At 46.5% G+C, this 20621-nt stretch overlaps 1 protein-coding gene across 8 annotated transcripts in view; it reads right to left on the bottom strand.

The window, feature by feature from the left end:
- CD44 (CD44 molecule (IN blood group)) overlaps positions 1 to 20621 on the bottom strand; it is an 87104-nt gene that overhangs the window by 38618 nt on the left and 27865 nt on the right. For all 8 annotated transcript variants that reach the window (XM_014851051.3, XM_014851040.3, XM_070487517.1 and 5 more), the window contains exons 2-5: positions 13524 to 13689; positions 9931 to 10064; positions 3942 to 4010; positions 1606 to 1839 (exon numbers count right to left, since the gene is read on the bottom strand). In XM_014851051.3, the coding sequence (XP_014706537.1) occupies positions 1606 to 1839; positions 3942 to 4010; positions 9931 to 10064; positions 13524 to 13689 (603 nt within the window). The remainder of the gene's footprint in view (positions 1 to 1605; positions 1840 to 3941; positions 4011 to 9930; positions 10065 to 13523; positions 13690 to 20621) is intronic.

Genomic DNA, 20621 nt, shown 5'->3' with positions numbered 1-20621 from the left:
AAGATGTGCTATGAATGTTCATAAAATGTGCTAACTGCCTTTTCTAAAGCACATGTGAAATACTCGTTATTTTATATAGGCCACTAGCAGCTTGTTAACTTCATCTAGCTCCCACAAGACATATTTTGTCAGGGTTTTCTTCCTTGGTGGGAAATGGTACTTTAGGGTAGGCCTGATCTGCTTGTTGCTGAGACCATTAATTGTTGTGTTTGCCAACAGCAGACAAAATGGCACACCCGGATGATAAGCACCGTCAACACGGCGACTTTTAGAAGTTAGGGAACCCAAGGGGCAGCAAGTAGCCAGCAGCACTGCCTCTTGGTTTGTAAAAGCTTCTTTCATGAAGCGTTGGCCGTGGGATTTCAGACAATGAGGTGACACAATCTCCAGAGAGCCAATAATCCAGGAAAGCATGGGCAATTTGAAAATATCTGCTTTTTGAAATGCTTCAAAGAATCCACAGAGTATGACCAGAACCCCGAGCCTTTTTCCATCATCTGCTCAGCAAGCTGCTAACAGAATTTTAAACCACTGTCAAGCAAGTAAACTTCCATTAAATCATGGTGCTCTGGAGGTTGCCCTGGCTTCTGGATGACGAGGCATAGGAAAGTTCCCCGACTTCACTTTCATAAACCAGGAGATTTCTGCCACAGTCTTTGGAGACCAGAGTTCCACCCCTCAAGAGCCACAGCCCGGAAAACAGAAAATCCACACCATACTAGGAAAGCTGCTCAAGAGGCAGATGCCCTATTTGTGTTGGAATAATCCTCCACAGAAGGAACACAGCCAATCTGGAAATCTGTTTTAAAACAAACCATAGGGAAAAAGCAGAGGGAAGCGAAGAAGGAGATAAGAGGGCCATGTAAACAGTTGTCAACGAAAGTGAAGCACGAGGAGCGAAAACCCAAAGAAATCTAATGCAGTGTTTACATATACCCACTCTTGGCGTCCCAAAGCAATGAGTTACCCACACAAACCAAGCAAGTATTAAGAGCCTTCTCCTACAGCCTGGAAATAAAACTCTTAAGCAGATTTAATTTGATCAGGTAACTCCTTCAGATATGCTTCTTTTGACCAAAAACAAAGGAAGTGTTTAGTGAATCATGGATGATGAATATAACTGAATATTGTACAGTTGATAATATTAATATAAATCAGGTCAAAACGTAAAAATATAAAGTTAAGTTGAAAAAGATAGCAGATGGAATGGTATGCATACACTATGATCCCAACTTCATAAAAACCTTTTTATCCATAGGGTGATAAGAACAAGAAGGAAACACACAAAAAAGAAAATAGCTTCCGTATCAGGCTTGAACTGTCATCTGTCAGGGACAAGAGAACAAGGGAAGTTCTTCTAAGAAACTTCCAATATGGTACTTCTTATCCCAAGGTAAGAAAAGCAGAGCCATAGACGGACATCACTGTAGGCAGGAGCAGTCAGGGCACACAGGGCACTGCAGCCACGAGAGCCCCCACCTCTGTGACACCACCTACTTTTAGAGACAGGAGACACCAACAGGTGAGTGCGCATCACTCAGGAAGATCAGAGACGTTTTCTCAAACACATCGCTATTGGAAAGCACAGTGATTCATTCTCCTTACTGGTAGTGGGAGTCTTCTCTGGGCTGTCAGACACCCAGGGACTGCTCTGGTCTTGGGTGGGGCGAGTGGTTGGAAGGTGGGTGTGGAAGATGCTGTAGCCTCCTGAAGTGCTTCTTTCGCTGGAGGACCCACTGCTCACGTCGTCATCCGCAGGGGTGCTGGGGTTGATGTCTTCAGGGTTAGTTCTGTACTCGCCTTTCTTGGTGTAGCGAGTGCCATCACGGTTAACGATAGCTAGGAGAGAGAGAAGGCACTTTCAGAACTGGACAGCTGACATTCTCTGAGTACAGGAAAGACTGTGGAGTATCATATAAAACAGTGACTTCAAAGCTATTTTTTCCTTTTTATTAAGAAAAACACACCTAACTACCTATTTAGTGGGGTGACAGAATGGCTGAGGCACTAAGAAAATGCGCCCTTCTCTGCCCACCCACGCGCCCTGGAAATGGGGAGGGGAAAGAGGAGGTGTCGGGAAGTGTCCATGTTTGAATGCCAGCTTCGTGTGGCTCTGGACAAGGTAGCCCACTGAGCTTCAGTTTTGTCATCTGTAAAATGGGAATAATACTCCCTCCTGTTACGAGCACTATATGAGACACTGTAAAGTGCTCAGCATAGTTTTCAAGATATAGTTGGTGCTCAATAAATGAAAATTCTCCTGCCTGTTCCCTCCTCTCCCTTCTGAAGTACACGTAAAATTTGTTGCTACTAATTCCATCTATTTTCAGAAAAAATTTAAAGTAGAAGACAAAAAGTAGCCTCTGCAGGGAAGATACATTGACAAATCCATGAAGAATTAGATTTTCTTTTTAAGGAGCAAATTTTGTCAGTTTAGGCAAACCCTTATTTCCGGCTAGGAAATCAGAATGCCTAAATATTGACAGAGGCTCTGCCATCCTCAGAAATTCACCCTTGAAATGAACAGGCATGGATGCATAGAAAGATCAAAATCTTTGCTTTAAACAAGGAGATGGTTAGAACAGACAAGAGGAAAAAGCTGGAAGGAGTTTGTTCAGTGTTCCTCCCTAAAAGTATTTGCTGCCTTCACGTCTGGGCCAGCCACTACATAAGTGTGCATTTAGCTGAAATTTTTCTGCTATATTGTCTTGGTAGGACTAAATATTTCTTATGTCTATCTAGCTTGCCCAGTGGAACTGTTAATAAAACATAAATTAAAAAACAAAGTCTCAATCATCCTGATAATCTCTGTGGGTGAGACCTGATAAGGAAATATGACCAAATTTGTACAGGTCTGGACTTGAAAAGAGATCTGTGGGGACCAAGGAAGTGGAGCATTCATTGAGTAACAACTCGGGGCCAGGCATGCATTAGACATTTTATCTTTCTGAATTTCCGTGACAATTCTCAGAAGTCGTTCCATTACCCAGATGAGAAAACAGAGGCTCAGAAAGAATAAGTCGTTCCTCTAAGATTCAGATCAGACCTGACTGAGACAGCACATCTCACACTTCAGGTCTCTCCTCTCTTTTGCAAGGCACAGGCCAGGGACAATTCCTTGCATAACAGTGGGTGCTGGATCGTGTGGTCCAGGCATATTCTCATCCCCTGCCACCACCACCACCCATGCACACTGAGGGGTCTGCTTCTTAGGATGGAGAAATTGGGCCGCCCAACACTGTGGCATACTTCTCAAAGAAACGAGCTCAGAGGCAACAGGATCAGGTCAAGAGGTTGACCTATTTGAGCGTTCTGGTTGAGATATTCTGTTTTCTACAGGGCCGATACCCACTTCTGTGGGTAATTGAGATGATTTCAGATGGATGTGGCAGAAACAATGTTGAAACATATATCAGCAAGTTTATACCCTTCAAAATTACCTTTCAACACTTCAGTTAAATCAAATAGAAAAATTGGGAGGCTGAAATGCCCCTACCAACACTTACGAATGCCCTTCTATCAGAGCCTTTTCAGGAGCTGGAATTTAAGGACGTTAGTCAATTTTTCTTACATTTAAATTTATTCTTAAGGCTGTTTTGTATGACAAGGGGTGCCGGCTTTTCATGTGCCGTTTCTTTTTCTAAAATAAATGTATTTTAAGTAGAAAATAATGGGTGAATGAAGTGAAAAATATCAAGTAAATGATAGGGCTGTGTATATAGATATGCCCCCTAAAAATGTGAAAGTGGTCTTCAAATGCCTGAAGTCTGAGGAGCAATGTGTTGGGGTAAACCAGAGAGCCGTTTCAGGCCGTCACAGGAGAGCGGGGAGAAAGAGTGAATCGTAGCCCATCGCCCCTAGCCTTGGGGGAGTGACTGGGGTTCATTCAAACATGAGACGGAAAATGCGCCCGTCCCTTCGAGGCGAGAAGAGGCACGTACTTATGGTGATGGGTCCCTCGAAGGCGTTGGGCAGGTCTGTGACCGAGGTGCAGTCTTCTTCGGGCGGAGCTATGGAGCAGAAAAGAAAAGAAGGCATGAGATTTCTTAAAAGATGTGAGCAAAATAATTTCTATTATTTAGTTAGGACTTACATATCCCAAACTTATAACATCCCAAATAATTTTCTTTTTCTGAAACTTGGTTATGTCTTCTAGGAACTTCTCTGAGCTTTGTGTTGCATTTTCCATATTTATTTAGCTTCATATATTTCTAGAAGCTTACTTGTTCCCTTACCCACCCCAACAAATTCATTCATTAACACATACACATGCTTTATGTCAGGCGTCGTGGAAGGCTGGGAATACAATGGTGAGTAAGACAGACGTGGTCCTTCTCTGACGAAGCATACATGAGAAATTACCTTCTTAATTTTTTATAACAAAAGTAATGTGGGAACATTGTAAAACTTTTTTAAAATAAAGAAATGTATGAACTATAATGAGAAAATCATGCGTAATCTCAATAACCTACAGAAATGATGGAAAAACATGGCAGACATAAAATCAAATGTTTATCAACATGAACAGCATGAGAATCTGAAGATCAATATAATCTACAAAGAACTTACTTGATAGAAATATTTAAAAACAAACTTATCTCTAGCCTTTTTCTTAATGTAATAATTAATTTATTTATGAATCTCTTTAGATGCCTACTTCGTATAAGCTGCTCCTCAGCCTGGATTCTCTGCGGGGGTCCGCCTCTGGTCTCGGCACTCAGAACATCTCCTGAGGCTGCCGTTTCGCTACATCTCACCATGGGCACCTCTGGCTTCTTTTTCTTTTGTCCTTCATTTACGTTCTAATTCCCCCCTTTGCAGGAGTAAAGATTTCTGACTGTGCCTTGGGCCTGCCTGCCACCCGCAGACGTTACTAGTAGCCCTCAGAGCAGCACCGTGTAAAAAAAGCCCCAGAAAGGAAGTCCTGAAAGTTCCACCCCACCTGCCCTCCTTGAGTCCTACAAGACTGCAGAACGTCTCAGCAAACTGTTCCACTCGTGACCAAACGCTCTATTCGGTAGCTAGACCTTGTTTTGAGCTCTAAAAACTCAAAGAGCTTGAAACTGGCTTTGCTGTTACAGGAAGGTTGGATCTACTTTTACACTCTGTGTGTGAGTTTTAGGTTAAGTGGAAATTTATTTGTTAGATTGGTTTCTACAGAGTTTCTTCTTGGCAAAGAGGAAGGAAGAAATAAATGGATGGATAGAAGGATGGATGGATAGACAGATGGATGCATGGATGCAGGCAGAATGTTATCACAAGCAAGGCTGTTATCACAAGTATATATTAAGTGTCCTGCCATAAATCACTGGGCTTTCAGAACACTGGACAAAAATACAAGTTGAACAAAACAGGTTTCGGTTGCATCCCAGTTCCTAGGAGCATCTTTTCCCACAGATCAAGAGGATGGCCTTTACCTGCCTATTTCTTCGGCCTCATAGTGAAACTAACTGGCAGCTTTATGTATTCAACTAGAGAAAAGCAGGTGTTAGGAAAAGCCATTCCTGCGAAGCCTGATTAAAACATTTCTCAGAAGAGAGACTCTTCAAAGAGAAAGTCGCCTCCTCGGTAAGGCCATTCCTCGCCATCCAACCCAAACCACCCCCCACCACTCCCCACACCCATCACCATCACGTGTCATCCTGCTCTCGGTTCTTCTTCAGGCTTACCACTATCTAAAATTATCTTGTTCATTTTACTTGGTGGCTATTCACGGCACATCTCCCAGCCCCTACCCCCTGCTGCCCACCCACCTCTATAAAATATGTAAGCTCCACAAGATGACTTGTAACCTTATCTGTCTTGGTCAGAACATTTAAACGTGATGGAAACAGAGAGGCACTCAATAAATGTTTGTTGATGAATGAAAAAGCAAAAAGTTAACAATATAATTTTCCAAAGGTCCATTCTTCCTGTAAGCAGACCTAAGATGTTAACCCCCAAAAGGTCTGCAAATATAAACAGGTCAAGAAGCAATCAGATAAACCCTGGATGGCAACGTCATAAGAAATAATTAAAGGAAGTTTCAGATACATCAGTTCATTTATTCATTTTAAGGGTTTACTCAACACATATGCCAGATCACAAAATGAAAAAGGAGTGAAAACTGAACATGTTGCTGCCCCTGCTTTTGAGGAGTTCACAAGGTCACGGGGGCAATAATAATTAATATTTCTTGTGATGTTTACAGTTTTCAAAAAACGTTTTCCCAATGATTCCTCTATTTGAAAATCAGGGCGTACAGCCAACCTGGGAGATCTCGAAGAATATTTATTCTGTCTCGGGGACACGACCAGAAACTTCCCTGACCTGAGAGATGCTTCTGATATCATGCTGCACAAACCCAGAAACAGACTTTGGATTATTGCTTCTTAGTTGCAGGGATGGAAGAGTCTCCCCCAAATTCAAACACAACTGCAGACAACAGTAGCGTACTGGGCGTTTCCAGGAGTTGAGTTGTAACAGAACGGGGCATGATGCCCAAAACACTAAGTTTTGTAAATGATTAGAGCATTTGTTCACATGGTCCCCCTTCATGCTCCAATTCACCTTAACTTTTGTAAAGAACATCCAATCTGGCAAGCATACTAAGAAGGACGGTGACCTAAATGAGTAGTGAATACATCCATGCTCCCATGTCACATAGCAGAACCTCAACAGACAGCCTTTCATCCCATTTAACGAGCGTCGTGCTGCTGGCAGATCAAGCCTGGGGAGGTCTTCCTGAACTCAAGGGCTTGTTGGAAAGATTCTGGGATGGGCTTCCTAGTGAGCCGCATTCTCGGCTCCACGGCACCAAAGCGGCCAAGACAAACTTGAACTCTGCAGTCTAGCCAATCAGTCATGCCAAATAGAAAGGCCCCTTCTTCAATGCCTGACACATTCTAGGTAGCCAGGAAATATTTGTTGAGAAAACGAGTGAATGAACAAACAAATGAAGGTAGTCTCTTCCCCTAAATTCTACCTTCGGAAGAGAATGAAACACTGAGAGCAAACCTAAAGAATGAACCAGTCAGTTCTCTGTGTTGTTAACACAGAAGCCACCGGGCCCCTGCTGGGCAGTACTGCTGAGACATGAGGCAATCAAAATCTTCAGGGTCTGCTTTATTTTCATTTGTAAACCATGGGCCATGTTTTACGAAAATACCCTGAAACCGTAAGCATCAGAAACTATCTGCTAAGATGGAGCTGGCTCTGGTCCCGGTAGCCAGTTGGGGGGGGATCACATCATTGGGACCTGACCACCTGCTCGTGGGTCTCAGGCTAAGCTAGATTCAGGGATCTTTCCAGTGAGAGCCTTTGCATGTAGCAGACAGTATCAAGCTCAGTAGCTCACTCAATACCCCATCATCTGATTCCAAACCAAGGCACCCAGAATCTGTTTATCCTTAGACATATGTTCTTCTCCAGCTCCTTTTTTCTTTTTTCTTTTTTTTTTTGGTCTTATTGCTTTAACAAGATTCTTAACTCCCAAGACAAGAAATACGGCCTCCGGTTCTTTCTCACCCTACTCTGCCCAGCACAGTACTGAGTGGATACAGTTGATCAATAAATACTCTTTTTAAAACTTAAAAAAAACTTATAAAAGCAGCCTATCCACATTGAGTACATTTAGAACAGAGAAAAAGAAAAACATCACTTCGAAGTTTACTCCTCTAACGCAGCCATTTTGGTATGCAATACACCCCCAGGACTTCTCAATCTTTTCAACTGAACTAACCTCCCTGAAGAAGAGGAAAGTTAATTAGCACTATTCACTCCCTTCTATGAGGATAGGCCCAACCTTATGGGCAAAAATAAGGGCGGGGAGAAAAGTCTCAGCAGTGACTTGCCTAGTTGGCTTCAAGTCCGGGCAACAAAGCAGTGTGAGCTTCTACCTTCAGGAGTTAACGTTCTTTCCAGCAAGTGATACCAACTCGTAAAACAGGTGAGACAATGTGGATATGCAACAACATAATTTATTGCATCCATTCACTCGACAAGACTCAACGGGAGACACAACAGTCAGTATCCAGAGACATTCAAGAGCATGCGGTCTCAAGCTAGCCATTTGCCATGTGACCAACCCCTTCATCTAAAGCACAAAGTCTTCCTTGACCTCTGGCACTGAGAGGAGCTGGCTGGACCACATGTTGCTCGGTGTCTATTTCTGTTGACTTGCATGTGGGTTTTCCCCTTATAATGTCATTAGAAGGCACATCCCGGGTGTGGGTATTGGCCATGTACTGTTCAACCTCAGTTGGTCTCTCCTCCTTTTGGTCAAACTCCATTTGTGTTCTTTGCTCACATGACAGGGAGAAGTAAGCATTCGACAGTCTCCTTATTTTGAGAGTCCCTCCACAGGTTTGGTGACTTGCGTGTATAATTTATTGGCTTCACACACTCCATTCCAGCTAAGCAGCCCTGACACTTCTCTTTCTCCTAAACTCTAGGTTTCTCCTCCAAATCCCCACTCAGATCCTTGCTGCTCACGCCACAGTGGGTGGGTGTGGTGGTACCCCAAAGCTGTTGCTGTAATCTCACAATTTCTTTGATGTCCCCACTCTAGCTTAAAAATCCACACAGATTTTATAGTCTTCTACCATATACAATATGTTTATCTCATAAAAACAATGCCTTGGGGGCTGGCCCCGTGGCCGAGTAGTTAAAGTTCCCCGAATTCCACTTCAGCGGCCTGGGGTTCACGGGTTCAGATCCCAGGTGTGGACCTACTCCACTCAGCGGCCATGCTGTGGCAGTGTCCCACATACAAAATAGAGGAAGACTGGCACAGATGTTAGCTCAGGGCGAATCTTCCTTGCCAAAAAAAAAAGCGCCTTAAGTCATTATATAATCATATCTGTGTGTGTCTCATACAGATAATGTCTTGAGTCACTTTCCAGCTAATATAACACGCCCTTCCCATCTTAAAGGAAAACTGACATGCCAGGAAGACGTGTCAAGTTTACCTGTGGCTTCATCCTCCCCTTCACACAATCTCAAACCTTTAGGGGGAACAGAAGGCCCAGTTTGAAAAGTAAAACATTTGATTGTTAGCATTCAAAAATTTGACATTTATGGGTCCGACTTTTCTCAAAGGACCCTCAAGTTTCGTGATGCATAGAATTCTTTACTTTTACTGAATTTGAGTAGTAGGCGTAAGTTTCTGGGACAGCGATTGGAAGTAAGTCCCCAAGATAGGGAAGGGAGTTGGCCAGCAGCCCTGAGTGCACATTTCAACTTGCTTTTCTTATTCTCTGGTTGTGGGTTCTCAGTTGTTGGGTAAGGACACTCAAGAAGGTCAAAGGCCTCCGAGCCCTCCCTCCCACCCCAGCACATCCTAAATACCTTGAAGCTGAGCCGTTTGGCTTGTACTCCAGTGCCATCAGTAGATTCCTGTCACCCCTCTGTTCAAACCTGCAATGACTCCCCAGCACACAGAATGGAATCCAAACTCTCCACCACGGCCCACAAGGCCCTGCGTACTCTGGCCCCTGCTCCCTCTCTGACCACACGGTCCTCTCTGCCCGCCATCCTCAGAGCTGCCTGGCACACCGGCAGAACGATGGCCTGCAGCCCGGCTCTGGCTGGCCATCTTTCCCCTCACCTCAGTCAGGGCGCTTGCAAACGTGCTCCTCAGATGCATCCTCCCCAACTGCCGTCTCAGAACAAAGGCAGCCCCAGCACCTGGCAGCCTCTTGCTCTGCTTGCTTTCCTATAGTGCTTGTCACTCTGACTTCAGATAAAGTGTTTATTTGTTTACTGTTGGCCTCCCCGACTCAGCAGGTAAGCACCCTGGGGGCAGAAATCTCGTCTCTGCTGCAGAGACGTTCGGTGACTATGTGCCACGGGAAGTTCCATTTAAGCAGGACCGGGCCCTGTCGGCCACGCTGCCAAAGGCTTCCACGCCAAAAGCAAGCGCAACGCAGAGACCCCCGGCTCAGAACCAACCTGAGGCATTGAAGCAATAGGTGTCGTACTGGGAGGTGTTGGACGTGAGGATGTACACGCCTGTGTTGTTGGCGGCACAGATGGAGTTGGGGTGGATCCGGGGGATGACCACGTGCCCTTCTATGAACCCGTACCTGCAAAAGAAAACCTAGAGGTTACCCCTCACAAGGCTCTGACAGGGATTTCATCACACCCCATGGAGTGACGTCCCACACGGTGCAACGCCCCATTCAGTTCACCCCCAGGATGCTAGAGGTTCGACCACTGAATTATGTGACATCCCAAAACAACAGCAGACGGAGAGGGGAAGGGATCTGCAAGGCTGACAGGGACAAAGTCATTTTATTTAGAGCTCTACAAGGAGCTTTTTTTTTTTTTTTTTTTAAAAAGGCTCATGAAAGAAAATATTCGTTTCAAATAAAATCTGTGATCAGCAGTGTCGAGTGAATCTGCACAAGCAGACAGCAGCCCGAGTCAGGAAGCGAGAAGAATGAGCGCCTGATAATGGGAGATTCCCTCTGGCTCCCCATTACCTTCGCGTTTTTCAGAAAATACATAAAGCCACCAGCTCCCATAAGCCAGGGCCAGGCGGCTCTTGGTTACAGTCCGCAAATGTCAAACCCTCCTGATTTCTCACCGCTGCCCTTCTCTTCTGGTCTCATCTTTCCCGGTGATGCCCTTACTCCAGACTCCATTACTCTAAGAACGAAGCCTTGTTTATATGCCAGAGACAAGCACATTTTGCCTCCTGAGCATCCCAGGCATAATTCCATTGCCAGTGGAAGTCAAGTGACTGTCACTAAAATGGGAGTAATAGTGATTAAATGAACAGATAGCGACGCAACATTAGACAAAATGCGAAAGTAGACAACAGACAACACCCAGCCCTTTTTGTCAGCATCACAGTGGCCAAATTCTTACTCACTGCACAATTTCTCCTGAATAGAAAATGCCTCAAAAAATTAGATGTGGGCTGAGGAAATACCATTTGCAAGGGAAGGGCTGGTGGCAGAGGCAGGGCGGAGAGAGAGAAGGTAAATCCAGCGAGCGTTTGAAAATGCAGCGTTGGCTGAATGCACAGCGTGGACCCTTCAGTCTCTCCTGCCTGGGGCCACAGTACCCAGCGCAGCATCGCCCCGCGGGATCCACAGACATGGCTGTGAGTTTGAAATCTCTGAGCACATAGAAGTCATCAGGTCTCTGTTGCAATTGCAGCTCCTATGACTAACTCTTCGTCTGCATGGAGAGACTGGTTTCTCCAGAGGCTCCTTAGCTTGTTGGGGGTGGGAGGGATGCAATTAAATGTTAATAAGTTTCCATATAGCTGAGAAGTGCTACTAATCTGGGTGGGGCAGACAGAAGAGCGCAGCTGCTAAGGCTCTGACAGCCTCTGATACCGCCCTCCATCCTGGGCAGATATCGGATCCACGGCCACCGGAGGGAAATGACGGAAAGGAGTTTTGCAACACTGAAAACCAGCTATGGGTGGAACGATAGATTTCTCTGGCACAGTTTTTCTTTTTTCTTCTTTTTAAATAATAATACTCCCTGGTGAGCCTACACCCCACCCGACCCCCATCACACTCGGCAAGTCTATATATCGACATCTTAGAATCCACATTCCTTTTGTAAGTTATTCTCAGTTTTGCCACATCGTGTGGGCCGCCACATTTATGTGTTGCGCCGTACATGAGTTGAGGCTACTAAAATTTATCAGCGTGCATACTGCATGAGTAGGTTGCTCTTCCAGGAGGAAAGAACTACTGGGCAAATGCACGTGGCACACTTCCACCTCCTGTTTGCTCTCAGTCCTTCCGGAGAGCTTGGTCATTAAAATCTTGCCCTGGGATCAGATGAAACAGCGCAGACTGTGGACTCCTCCCTGTGCAAGTAACGTGGCCCCGGGGCGAGCTGCAGGACCTCTCCAAGCCGCAGTTGCTTCATCCGTCAGCGGAGTGATGCAGTCGACCCAGGTCTGAGGAGGAAGTGGGGGCTACGGGCCAGTGGGCAGCAGGGCCTCCAGCACTCAGTGCTCACTGATCAGCCATGGGGAGTGGGAAGAACCTGCCTTCTTTGCAGCATATGAGAACATCTCTGTATTTCAGAAGCATGACGTACCTGCCTTTCACAATAAAAATCCAGCTTGCTAAATCCACTTTCTAGGCTGCTGGCCTGGTCAGGGCTGTATTTAAACACCTTGCCTTGGGAAGAGAATGAATGGGTCTGCTGACTGGCCTTCCTTCACCGCAGCCTGCAGGTCTGGCTCCATACCTACCAGAGCTCTCTGCCTTTGCCTGCTGTTTTCCTACTCTCCCAGGCTGCGTCTGGACACACAGAGGGCTGCGTCCATCCGCTCTTAGTTCCAGAGCAGTGCTTCTCAATGGAACTTTCTGTGATAATGGAAATGTTCTGTAATCCATCTTGTCCAATACAGTAGCCATTTGTGGCTAATGGAGCACTTGAAATGTAGCTAGTGCCCCTGAAGAACTGAAGTTTTAATTTTATTTAATTTTGACTAAGTGTAAATCGCCACCTGTGGCTGGTGGCTACCACATGCGACAGTGCAATTTTAGAGTAAGATTTTCCCTCTTTCCAGCAAGCGTCCGCCACCACTCACCATGTGGGTGCCTTGTCCCGTAACCAAGGCCAGGGGAGAGATATGCTGACCTTACACTCAGTGGTTTCCTTGAAGAGTTCTGCAGCTCCACTTTGAGAAAGCGGTCCGTGTCTGTGTGCAGGTGTGTGGAAGAGAAGCGGAACCACGGTGCCTGACGACACAGCATGGCGAGAGCACAGAGGAGGGCAGCAGACTGGGGTGGTCACTGCAGGGCGGTCCTTCAGACCACCCAGAGCCCTTCTAATGAAAACAAACCAAGCCTAGACCCTCCACCGCGGGCCTCACTGCCCCACGGCGCTGGCTCTTAATGTGCACCACCGGCCACAGGGTGTCGGGAATTTAAAGAAAAGGCTGCTGTCTGCTGTGATTGTCCTGGAGCAGAAGGACTGCCGAGGGCTCCACAGAGCACTGCGACATCAGGTAAGAGGCAGCTGAGGAGGCCTTCCCCGCTCCCTCCGATTGCTTCCCAATCACTTGTAATAATATACTTTAATAACTTTCATGGTCTTTTATTTACCCTCCCAAACCACAGCAATATAGAAGAGAAATAAAAGAGAGAGCGAGTTGTTTGAAAAATCTGCTTTGAGCCGAGTCTGCAGGGCCAAGACTCCAGCCGGCACATATTTATTGGAAACACTGTCATTTGGTTTCCATCCTCCTGTGGTTCCCAGGACGCTACTGCACGCTTCTTCAGAGCTGGAGAGCGCTGGGGAGCCTTTCAGGCAAGAGGAGGGTTCCAATCGACGGCCCTTAGTGGCCTCCTCTGGGCAACCCCGCCATGACTCACAAAGGTGTCTTTAGCTGGCTTTAAATTCCAGCTGTCACAGGGGTTCCAGATTGCCTCGGCCAAAGTAATAGCTGGGGCCGACCATCCAGGCAGCCACCCCCTCTGCTGTCAGGGAGCAGCTTTCCCAGTGCCAAGCCCCACCCAGCTAGACCAGGCAGCCAGCTTTCTGCAGCGGGTGCTGGCTCTTACCTGCAGGTCTCAAAGCCAATGTTCAGCGCTTTCTGCATCTGGGCCATGGTGGGCAGGGTGCTGTTGAAAGCCTTGCACAGGTCCGCGGCCTCCGTCCGCGAGATGCTGTAGCGGCCATTTTTCTCCACATGGAATACCCCTGCGTATCGGCAGGTTATGTTCAAATCTACGGGATGAAGCAGAAGTGTTAGAGTCTTTCACATAAGTAATTCGGGAAGGGTAAGAAGTTTGTTTTAGGGTAGCTTCATTAAAAAGACTCATTAAAAAATGTCTCTATTGGCCAGAGCCTTCAACAGTCACACCAGCATTTCAAAGCCCCACTACAGTCGGCTGGAATCTGAGATCAGACTGAATACACAGCGTCAGGCTGACGTGTTCTCCAGCAATGGTCCACGACAAGTTTCTAAAAAGTATAGGATTTATTTCTGATTATCCAAGTAATACAGACTTGTGGAAAACTGACAAAATTCAGGGAAGAAGCGAAGGGAAAGTAAGTTCACCACTAAGAAAGCTATCGCAAACCTTTTTAATTAAATGTTTTGCCGTATCTTCTTTCAGTTTGTGTTCTGAATGTGTGTGTGTGTGTGTGTGTACACGCTTACATAGTTAAAATGGTCCTGAAAATACAGTTTTAGATTTGGGAGCCTTTTTTCCACTGAATCTTACATTACGAGCATTTCACCACAATCCCCTGGTGTTGCTCCCGCGCACACGACTTTCAGCGGCTTCTGGCTACACCCGGAATAGCTTCCTTAACGTGGCTGATAAGACCTGCGTGATCTGGCTCCTGTCCCCTTCTCTAACCTTTACGTAGCTCACTCTGCACCAGGCACCAAGCTTTCCCTCCGTTCCTTTGGAACTGAGCTCCTTCCGGCCTTCAAACGTCTGTGTCTGCCCTCCCCTCTGTCTAGAATGTTCCATCCTCAGATCACCACAGTTTCGTCTTTCAACTGCTCATCACCTCATCTTACAGTCCTTTCCTGAACACTCTCAGTCCAACAGACAGCATCTCCCTCATCTCACGCTGCTTCTGTGTCTTCACAGGAACTTGTTCATTTATTTGTACATTTAGTTATTAACCATTTGCCCTTTCTGTGATGGAAGCTCCAGAAAAGCAAGAGTCTTTTGCTCATTTGCAGCTATTTCTCTAGCCCTCACAACAGCGGCTGACAGAGAGTAGATGCTCAACAAATATTTGTTGAATGAATACATGACTCTGAAATTTCCTCAAAATCACACTTTCAACATATTGACAGATAGATCCAAGACCCTCAAAATTTGTTCCCCCAAATTTAATGGCATTCAAAATGAAGCCCAAATACTATCAACTGGTTAAAGAATGATTTAATCCAAGAACATGTGAGTTTCACAGACATTAATCTGAAATCTCAGGAAGGAGCTGAAAAATCATCTGGTTCTACCTGATTCTGTGTGACAATCTCAAAAGACGTCACAGACCTTAACTGAAAGCTCATTATTCTTCTGGGACTATATCATCTCCGGTTTGCACCGGAGGAAACCAACACAGAAAGGTTGAGTCATTGAAACTGTCCTGGTGAAGCAGGATTCCTCCTGAGCTCTTCCAGGAGCCTCAAAGCCCATCCTTCTCCACGGAAGCTTACTGACACTTACTCTGGGCCCACGACGTGGCAGCCCACGTGCCAGGCCAGGCGCCGCTCTGTTAGTTATGAACCAGGCCTGCATTCAGACAGAATTGGCTTTCACTCAGACCCTGTCTGTCACTCGTGCAGGTCCAGACATAGCCAGGAAGATTCTGCTTATTTATCACTGAGAAAACTGAGGCTGAGAGAAGTGAGTTGCCCAAGGAAGCGAGAATTTCTGTCCAGAGCCTGTGGCTGCCTTCCTGAATCCCAGGTGCTTTGTTCCACATTTCGGAGTTGACAGCAATGGAGCGGAGGGGGAAGGCCGTTTCCTGCAGGTCCCTGGGAACCAGCACCTTTGGGTTGTGTTGCATCATCTCCCAAGAACCCTGAGAGGTGAGTTCTATGTATGTATGGATGGATTATTTATAGGTGAAAAAACTGAAGCTCAGAAAGACTGAACGCCTTCCCAAAGTTGCCCAGCTATTAAGTGGCAGAGTGGAATTCCATCTCAGGTCTGTTTAACACCAACATCCGTGCTCCAAACCACTTTGCTGTGTGCCCTAGGATCCTCTCAAGTCATTAGAGCTAGTCTTCGCTCTCAAGGAGAGAGATAAACCTAAACACCTCTCACCTAAAGACAAAGATAGGGGCAGTATCACTGAGCTGTACACGCAACACTGCTTTCTCCTTTGTGAGCAGGAAGCAGGTTCCAACCACAAGAAAACAGGGTCTCGCAAACGCCAGATGAGACGATAAGAGAACTGTTAAACTCCTGTAGGGTCTTTCTTGACTGAAAATAGTAAAAGAAGAAACAAGAAATGGAGCTTTGAAAAGATATAAGCCAATATCAATTGGTTTCCTTTTCTTTTCTTTGCATCATTCTCATGTGGTTGTTTTGCATCAGAACTAGGTGAAATAGACAAAATGTGTTTTTGTGTGATCAGTTCATTTTGGAGCCTAATGGTGTCCTTCTGAAGCCACTAATACAACACTTGGCTGATGAAGCAAGAGGAGCAGAGAGGAGGAAGACTCAAAAGGCTCTTCTGAAACGCTGTTTGTTTTTACTGACATTTTTTCAGCTTTGGCCTCGCTTGGCCAATCTTAGCAAAGGGAAGTTGTTTCACTGGGTGACAGCCCTTCTGGGAGCTCTCCTTGTCTGGCGTACAAAAGACAAACACGGCTTCCCAATCAGCTTCTTGGAGGGGAGGCTGATGGGAGGGACCTGAGCGGGTGCCAGGAGAGGCGAACTGCCTGCCAGCACTGGGCCAGGTAGCTGCTGTCACTCCAGGTTAAAATAAAGTCTGAGGCCTGGACGGTGGTTTGGAGCTGACTGGCAGTTTCTGTCTTACTAAAATTAATTCTAGCTTGTCACCTGGCATGCAGAATATGCAAACGCAAAAGGAACCAACTCAGACTGAGAATTTGCATAAAATTCCTTGAGTTCCGTGTGCAGCAGCCAATGTAACTTTGTAGGCAATACATGCGTGTGTTGCGTGAGTGTGTCCTCATGTATGTATGCAAGTAGTGAGTGTGTGGTTGCGTGTGCTTGTGGTCAGCCAAGAGAGGAGGAAGCAGATAGCTTCAAGCTTCACCCTTCCTAGACTGCGAGCCTTCCAGAGGGCCTGACAGATAGGAGGGATCAGCAAAGGGCTGAGGAATGGATGAAGTTCTGAGCCACCTGAAAATTCCAGTTTACATTTATCTTAATCTCATAAAAAAGGTCCCACTCCTAACTCCTAACTCCTGATGGCATCTGGCTATCTAAGAATTGCAAAGATGGTGCCAAAAACCTCCTTTCAGGTCAACTATCGCACAAGTGTGCACAGTCCTCTCCTCCGAGCCCCTCTTGCCTTAAGAGGAATCGAGACTTCAGGGCTGTGCATTAAGTCCTGATAATTTATGGAGACTTTCCAACAGGGCTCCTTAACACTTCCAACCAAAATTATTACCCCAAAGGGTATTAATAATACTAACGGCCACACGGGCAGCTAATATATATCGTGCACTTACTCTGTGTACGCCAGGCCCCCTTCGAAGCACTTTACAACAACCCTAGGAGGTAGGTAATATTATTATCCCCACTTTCCAGATACAGAAACTGAGGCACAGGGAGGGGAAGAAACCTGTCTAGGTTCACAGAGCCGGTAATGGTGGAGCTGGGATCAAACCCAGCCAGTCTGGGCACCACAAGTCCACAGGCTCAGCCACTAGGCTACTACCCCTAGTCCCGATTTAAGTAAGTTTATGACCTCTCAACCTCCCCAACATGTAGCTGAGAGCATTCCCAAGGTTCAGGTAAAGTTAGCATAAGGCTGGGGCTTGAGTAGCCATGGACTACAGGTCACTGGGTAGGGCACCAGCATCTATGACAATGGCACTGGCCACGCTGCCAACCCTGGAGAGAGGCAGGACTCCCCAGACGTCTGTACATCTCTCTTGAGAAACAGAGGCCTCTGTGGTTCAGGGTCTGCTGTAACTCAAGAGGCTAATATTAAATCGCCAATTGCATCTCTCAAACAAGCCTTTCCAACTGGAAATAAATCAAGAATGTTTTCCGTTGAGCCCTCTGGTCTCCAATAAATCTCCTGTATCATGTAAGAAACTGTCCTGAGTCCCTCCCTCTGAGAGACCCAATGGACAACATTAACTGTTTGAGGCCAATTTTAGATGCAGGGAGGAGCCTGGAGGGAGAAATGCGCCGCCCCCGCCCCCCGCAGTTAGGGGGCTAGTTACTACAGAGTTGCCAGGAGGACAGAGGGCGTATGGGGCCCAGCACCCAGGGATCTCGTCACCCACATGGCAAGAGGTCTGCCGGTGAAGATCAGCAAAAGGAGCTCTCCAAGAGGGTGTCTTTACTATCTAACTACTGTCTGGCACTCAACTCGTGTGAAGGTTGGTAGTTCAGCTTAGTTTGGACCGACTCAAATCTGGGTTCAAATTCTGACACTGTCGCTCCCTCCAGGTTACACAGCTAATTAGTCCCTTAACCTCTCTGACGCTCAGCCTTCTCAGTGGGATGACAACACCAACCTGTCAAGGGTTTGTGGGACTGTTAAATGAGATGAGGTATGTCAAACACTTGACATGGTGTCTGACACTTATTTAGAGCCAATGGGGATTGCAAACTTATGAGTTGGCTTGTATGCTTCAGAAAATTTCATTTTCACAAAAATGCTGTGAAGTAGGCACTATTACCAAACCCATTTTAGAGACAAGGAAACTAAGGCACAAAGAGGTGTAGTAGCTTGCCCAGAGTCAGGGCTCTCATCTCTGTGCTATGCTGCCAGTTATGCAGGGTTCTGAGCAAATTCTTACTTGGATAAACCATAGCTGACCCATAACACTGTTAATCTTGCCTATATTTTCCACTAAGGCTCGGATCAAGGAAAACAGGTCTCTCTAGCAAAATCGCCCCAGCACATTTCAAACCTTCACCTAGATTGCAGAGCTTGAGACGAATGGTCATTTCCCAAGTGGTAGGAAATCCCAACAACATCTGCTGGGAGTAGAGCACCGTGTAATTTTTACCCAACTTGCTGTTATCTCCATCTTCCCACCCTTTACCGGGAGGTGAGTGAGGAGCCAGACAGCTGGCTAGTGATGGAGCTGGGTGACAAGAGGTTTTCAACCTGGAATCCATGAGTTGGTTTTAAGGGGTCCATAAACCTGTGAAATTGTGCGCAAGATCGTGTGTGTGTGTTTTTACACATGCATGGGCATGTGTGTGGGTGTTTTGGTGGGGACAGTATCCCTGGGTTTCACTAGTTTCTCAAAGAAGTCTATGACACAAACAGGTAAAGAATTACAAGAAACTATTATCTCCAAGGTCTCCTAGGTAATCAGAAATTTCCAGGATTCTGGAATTTTGGAACTTCCCTGTGGGCTTCATGACAGCAGGGTCTGTGTGTCTCCGTCACCACTGTGTCCCCCATACCCAGCACAGTCATGCACGGAGTAGGCGCACATTGAACAAATGAATGAACGAATGAGTGAACATTCTTCCCCTCCACATCCCACAGGACAAGCAGACTTATAGGGTGCAAAGAAAGCATCTCTCAGGTCCATTCCCCACGTCACATCCAAAGAATCACCAGCTGGGCTTTGTTGAGAATTCCCCATTGGACACTTTAAAATGTCTTTGACCCGAAGCATTTGCTTCTGAGAAACTTCGCTGTTTTCCCTGAAAGGAAATGTTTCAGAGATCAACTTAATTTTGTAACTGGCTTTCTGTCTGAAATTCGAAGCCGTCTTCTCAGCCACCAGCATGGCCTTTTGCATCCTGTCATAGCACCACTTCTGAGGTCAGATCTCCTGAGAGAGGACGACAGACATCAAGCATCCCACGTGGAGACCCCCAGAAGACCCTCTACAACCACACTCTGCTCAGAGACTCTCAGTTCTCCAAACCAGACTTCTCCAGATGGTCCAAAGTGAATTAATTTATTTTCTAACATGCCACCCAGATGTGCCTCGCCCCTATTTGTCATCCCCTCAGAGGGATAAGGCAGAATTAGATTTTTTTCTACTGATTTGGTCCGAGTAAGCTATGTGTCTGGGAAGTTGCTTTTTCTTGAAGATGAGAATAAGGCCAGTTCCTCCTACTCAATGACTGGTCAGTTCCCACGGCCCTGATGGTAACTTCAGGCACTCACCGAGTGCCTGCTCTGGGCCATATGAGGTTTTCAACATCTTACACCTAAGGATTCATTTAATTCTCACGACAATCCTATGTGCTAGGCACTTTGATTATCCCCATTTTACACAGGAGATGAGTGATCCATTGGGATGACAGGAATAACCTGAGCTGGTGGCCGGTGGACACGATTGCAGCCGGGCAGCCCAGCTGAACACACTGCAGTGCTAAATTGCACCTTGTGCATGGGACAGAGGTTAAAACGACAGGAAATCCACTATTCTCCATGAGGTTTCTAAAGTTCAGAGAGGTGAGCATTAGAAGAGAGTTCTGGAGAGAGGAATTTGAGGTAACTGAATATTATTTGAAGATCAGAGGTCCCCTGATTTCAGGCCATGAGGCTTTAGAAGGGCAGGGCCCTTTGCTCGAGAACTTTGTAAGACTTGAGTGGAAAAACCCTCACTAACGGAATTACCACCGTGCCTGAGGGAAGATTCCAAGGTGTCCATGTTCGCTGGCTTTTCCCAGCAGAGGGTGGCTACCTCTCTCTGGTTCCACCTCTGCTCCTTCCACGATTTCCTGGGAATCGAGAGTCCAGCCTGAGCTGCAGCCTCAGGCCTCCTCTGCCCTTCATAGCCCGTGGGCAGTGCAGCAGGGCAAAGGAAGGGAAGACCCTGAGACTCAGGGTTGGCTCAGGGCTGGGGTGCCAGACCACAGGCTGTCCTTGGGACATTTCGAGATGTTGGCCGCCCAACCTGGAAATCTCAACAGACCACGCTGAGATGCCAGCTGATCTGGCTGGAGCATGGGACTCTGGTCTGACTGCATCCGACTCTATTGAGCTGCTGGGAGCCGGCCACA

This window comes from Equus asinus, chromosome 17 (assembly GCF_041296235.1).
Source record: "Equus asinus isolate D_3611 breed Donkey chromosome 17, EquAss-T2T_v2, whole genome shotgun sequence".
Taxonomy (NCBI): Eukaryota; Metazoa; Chordata; class Mammalia; order Perissodactyla; family Equidae; genus Equus; species Equus asinus.
The sequence above is the reverse complement of the archived record's forward strand: the minus strand, read 5'-3'. Positions and strand labels throughout refer to the sequence as shown.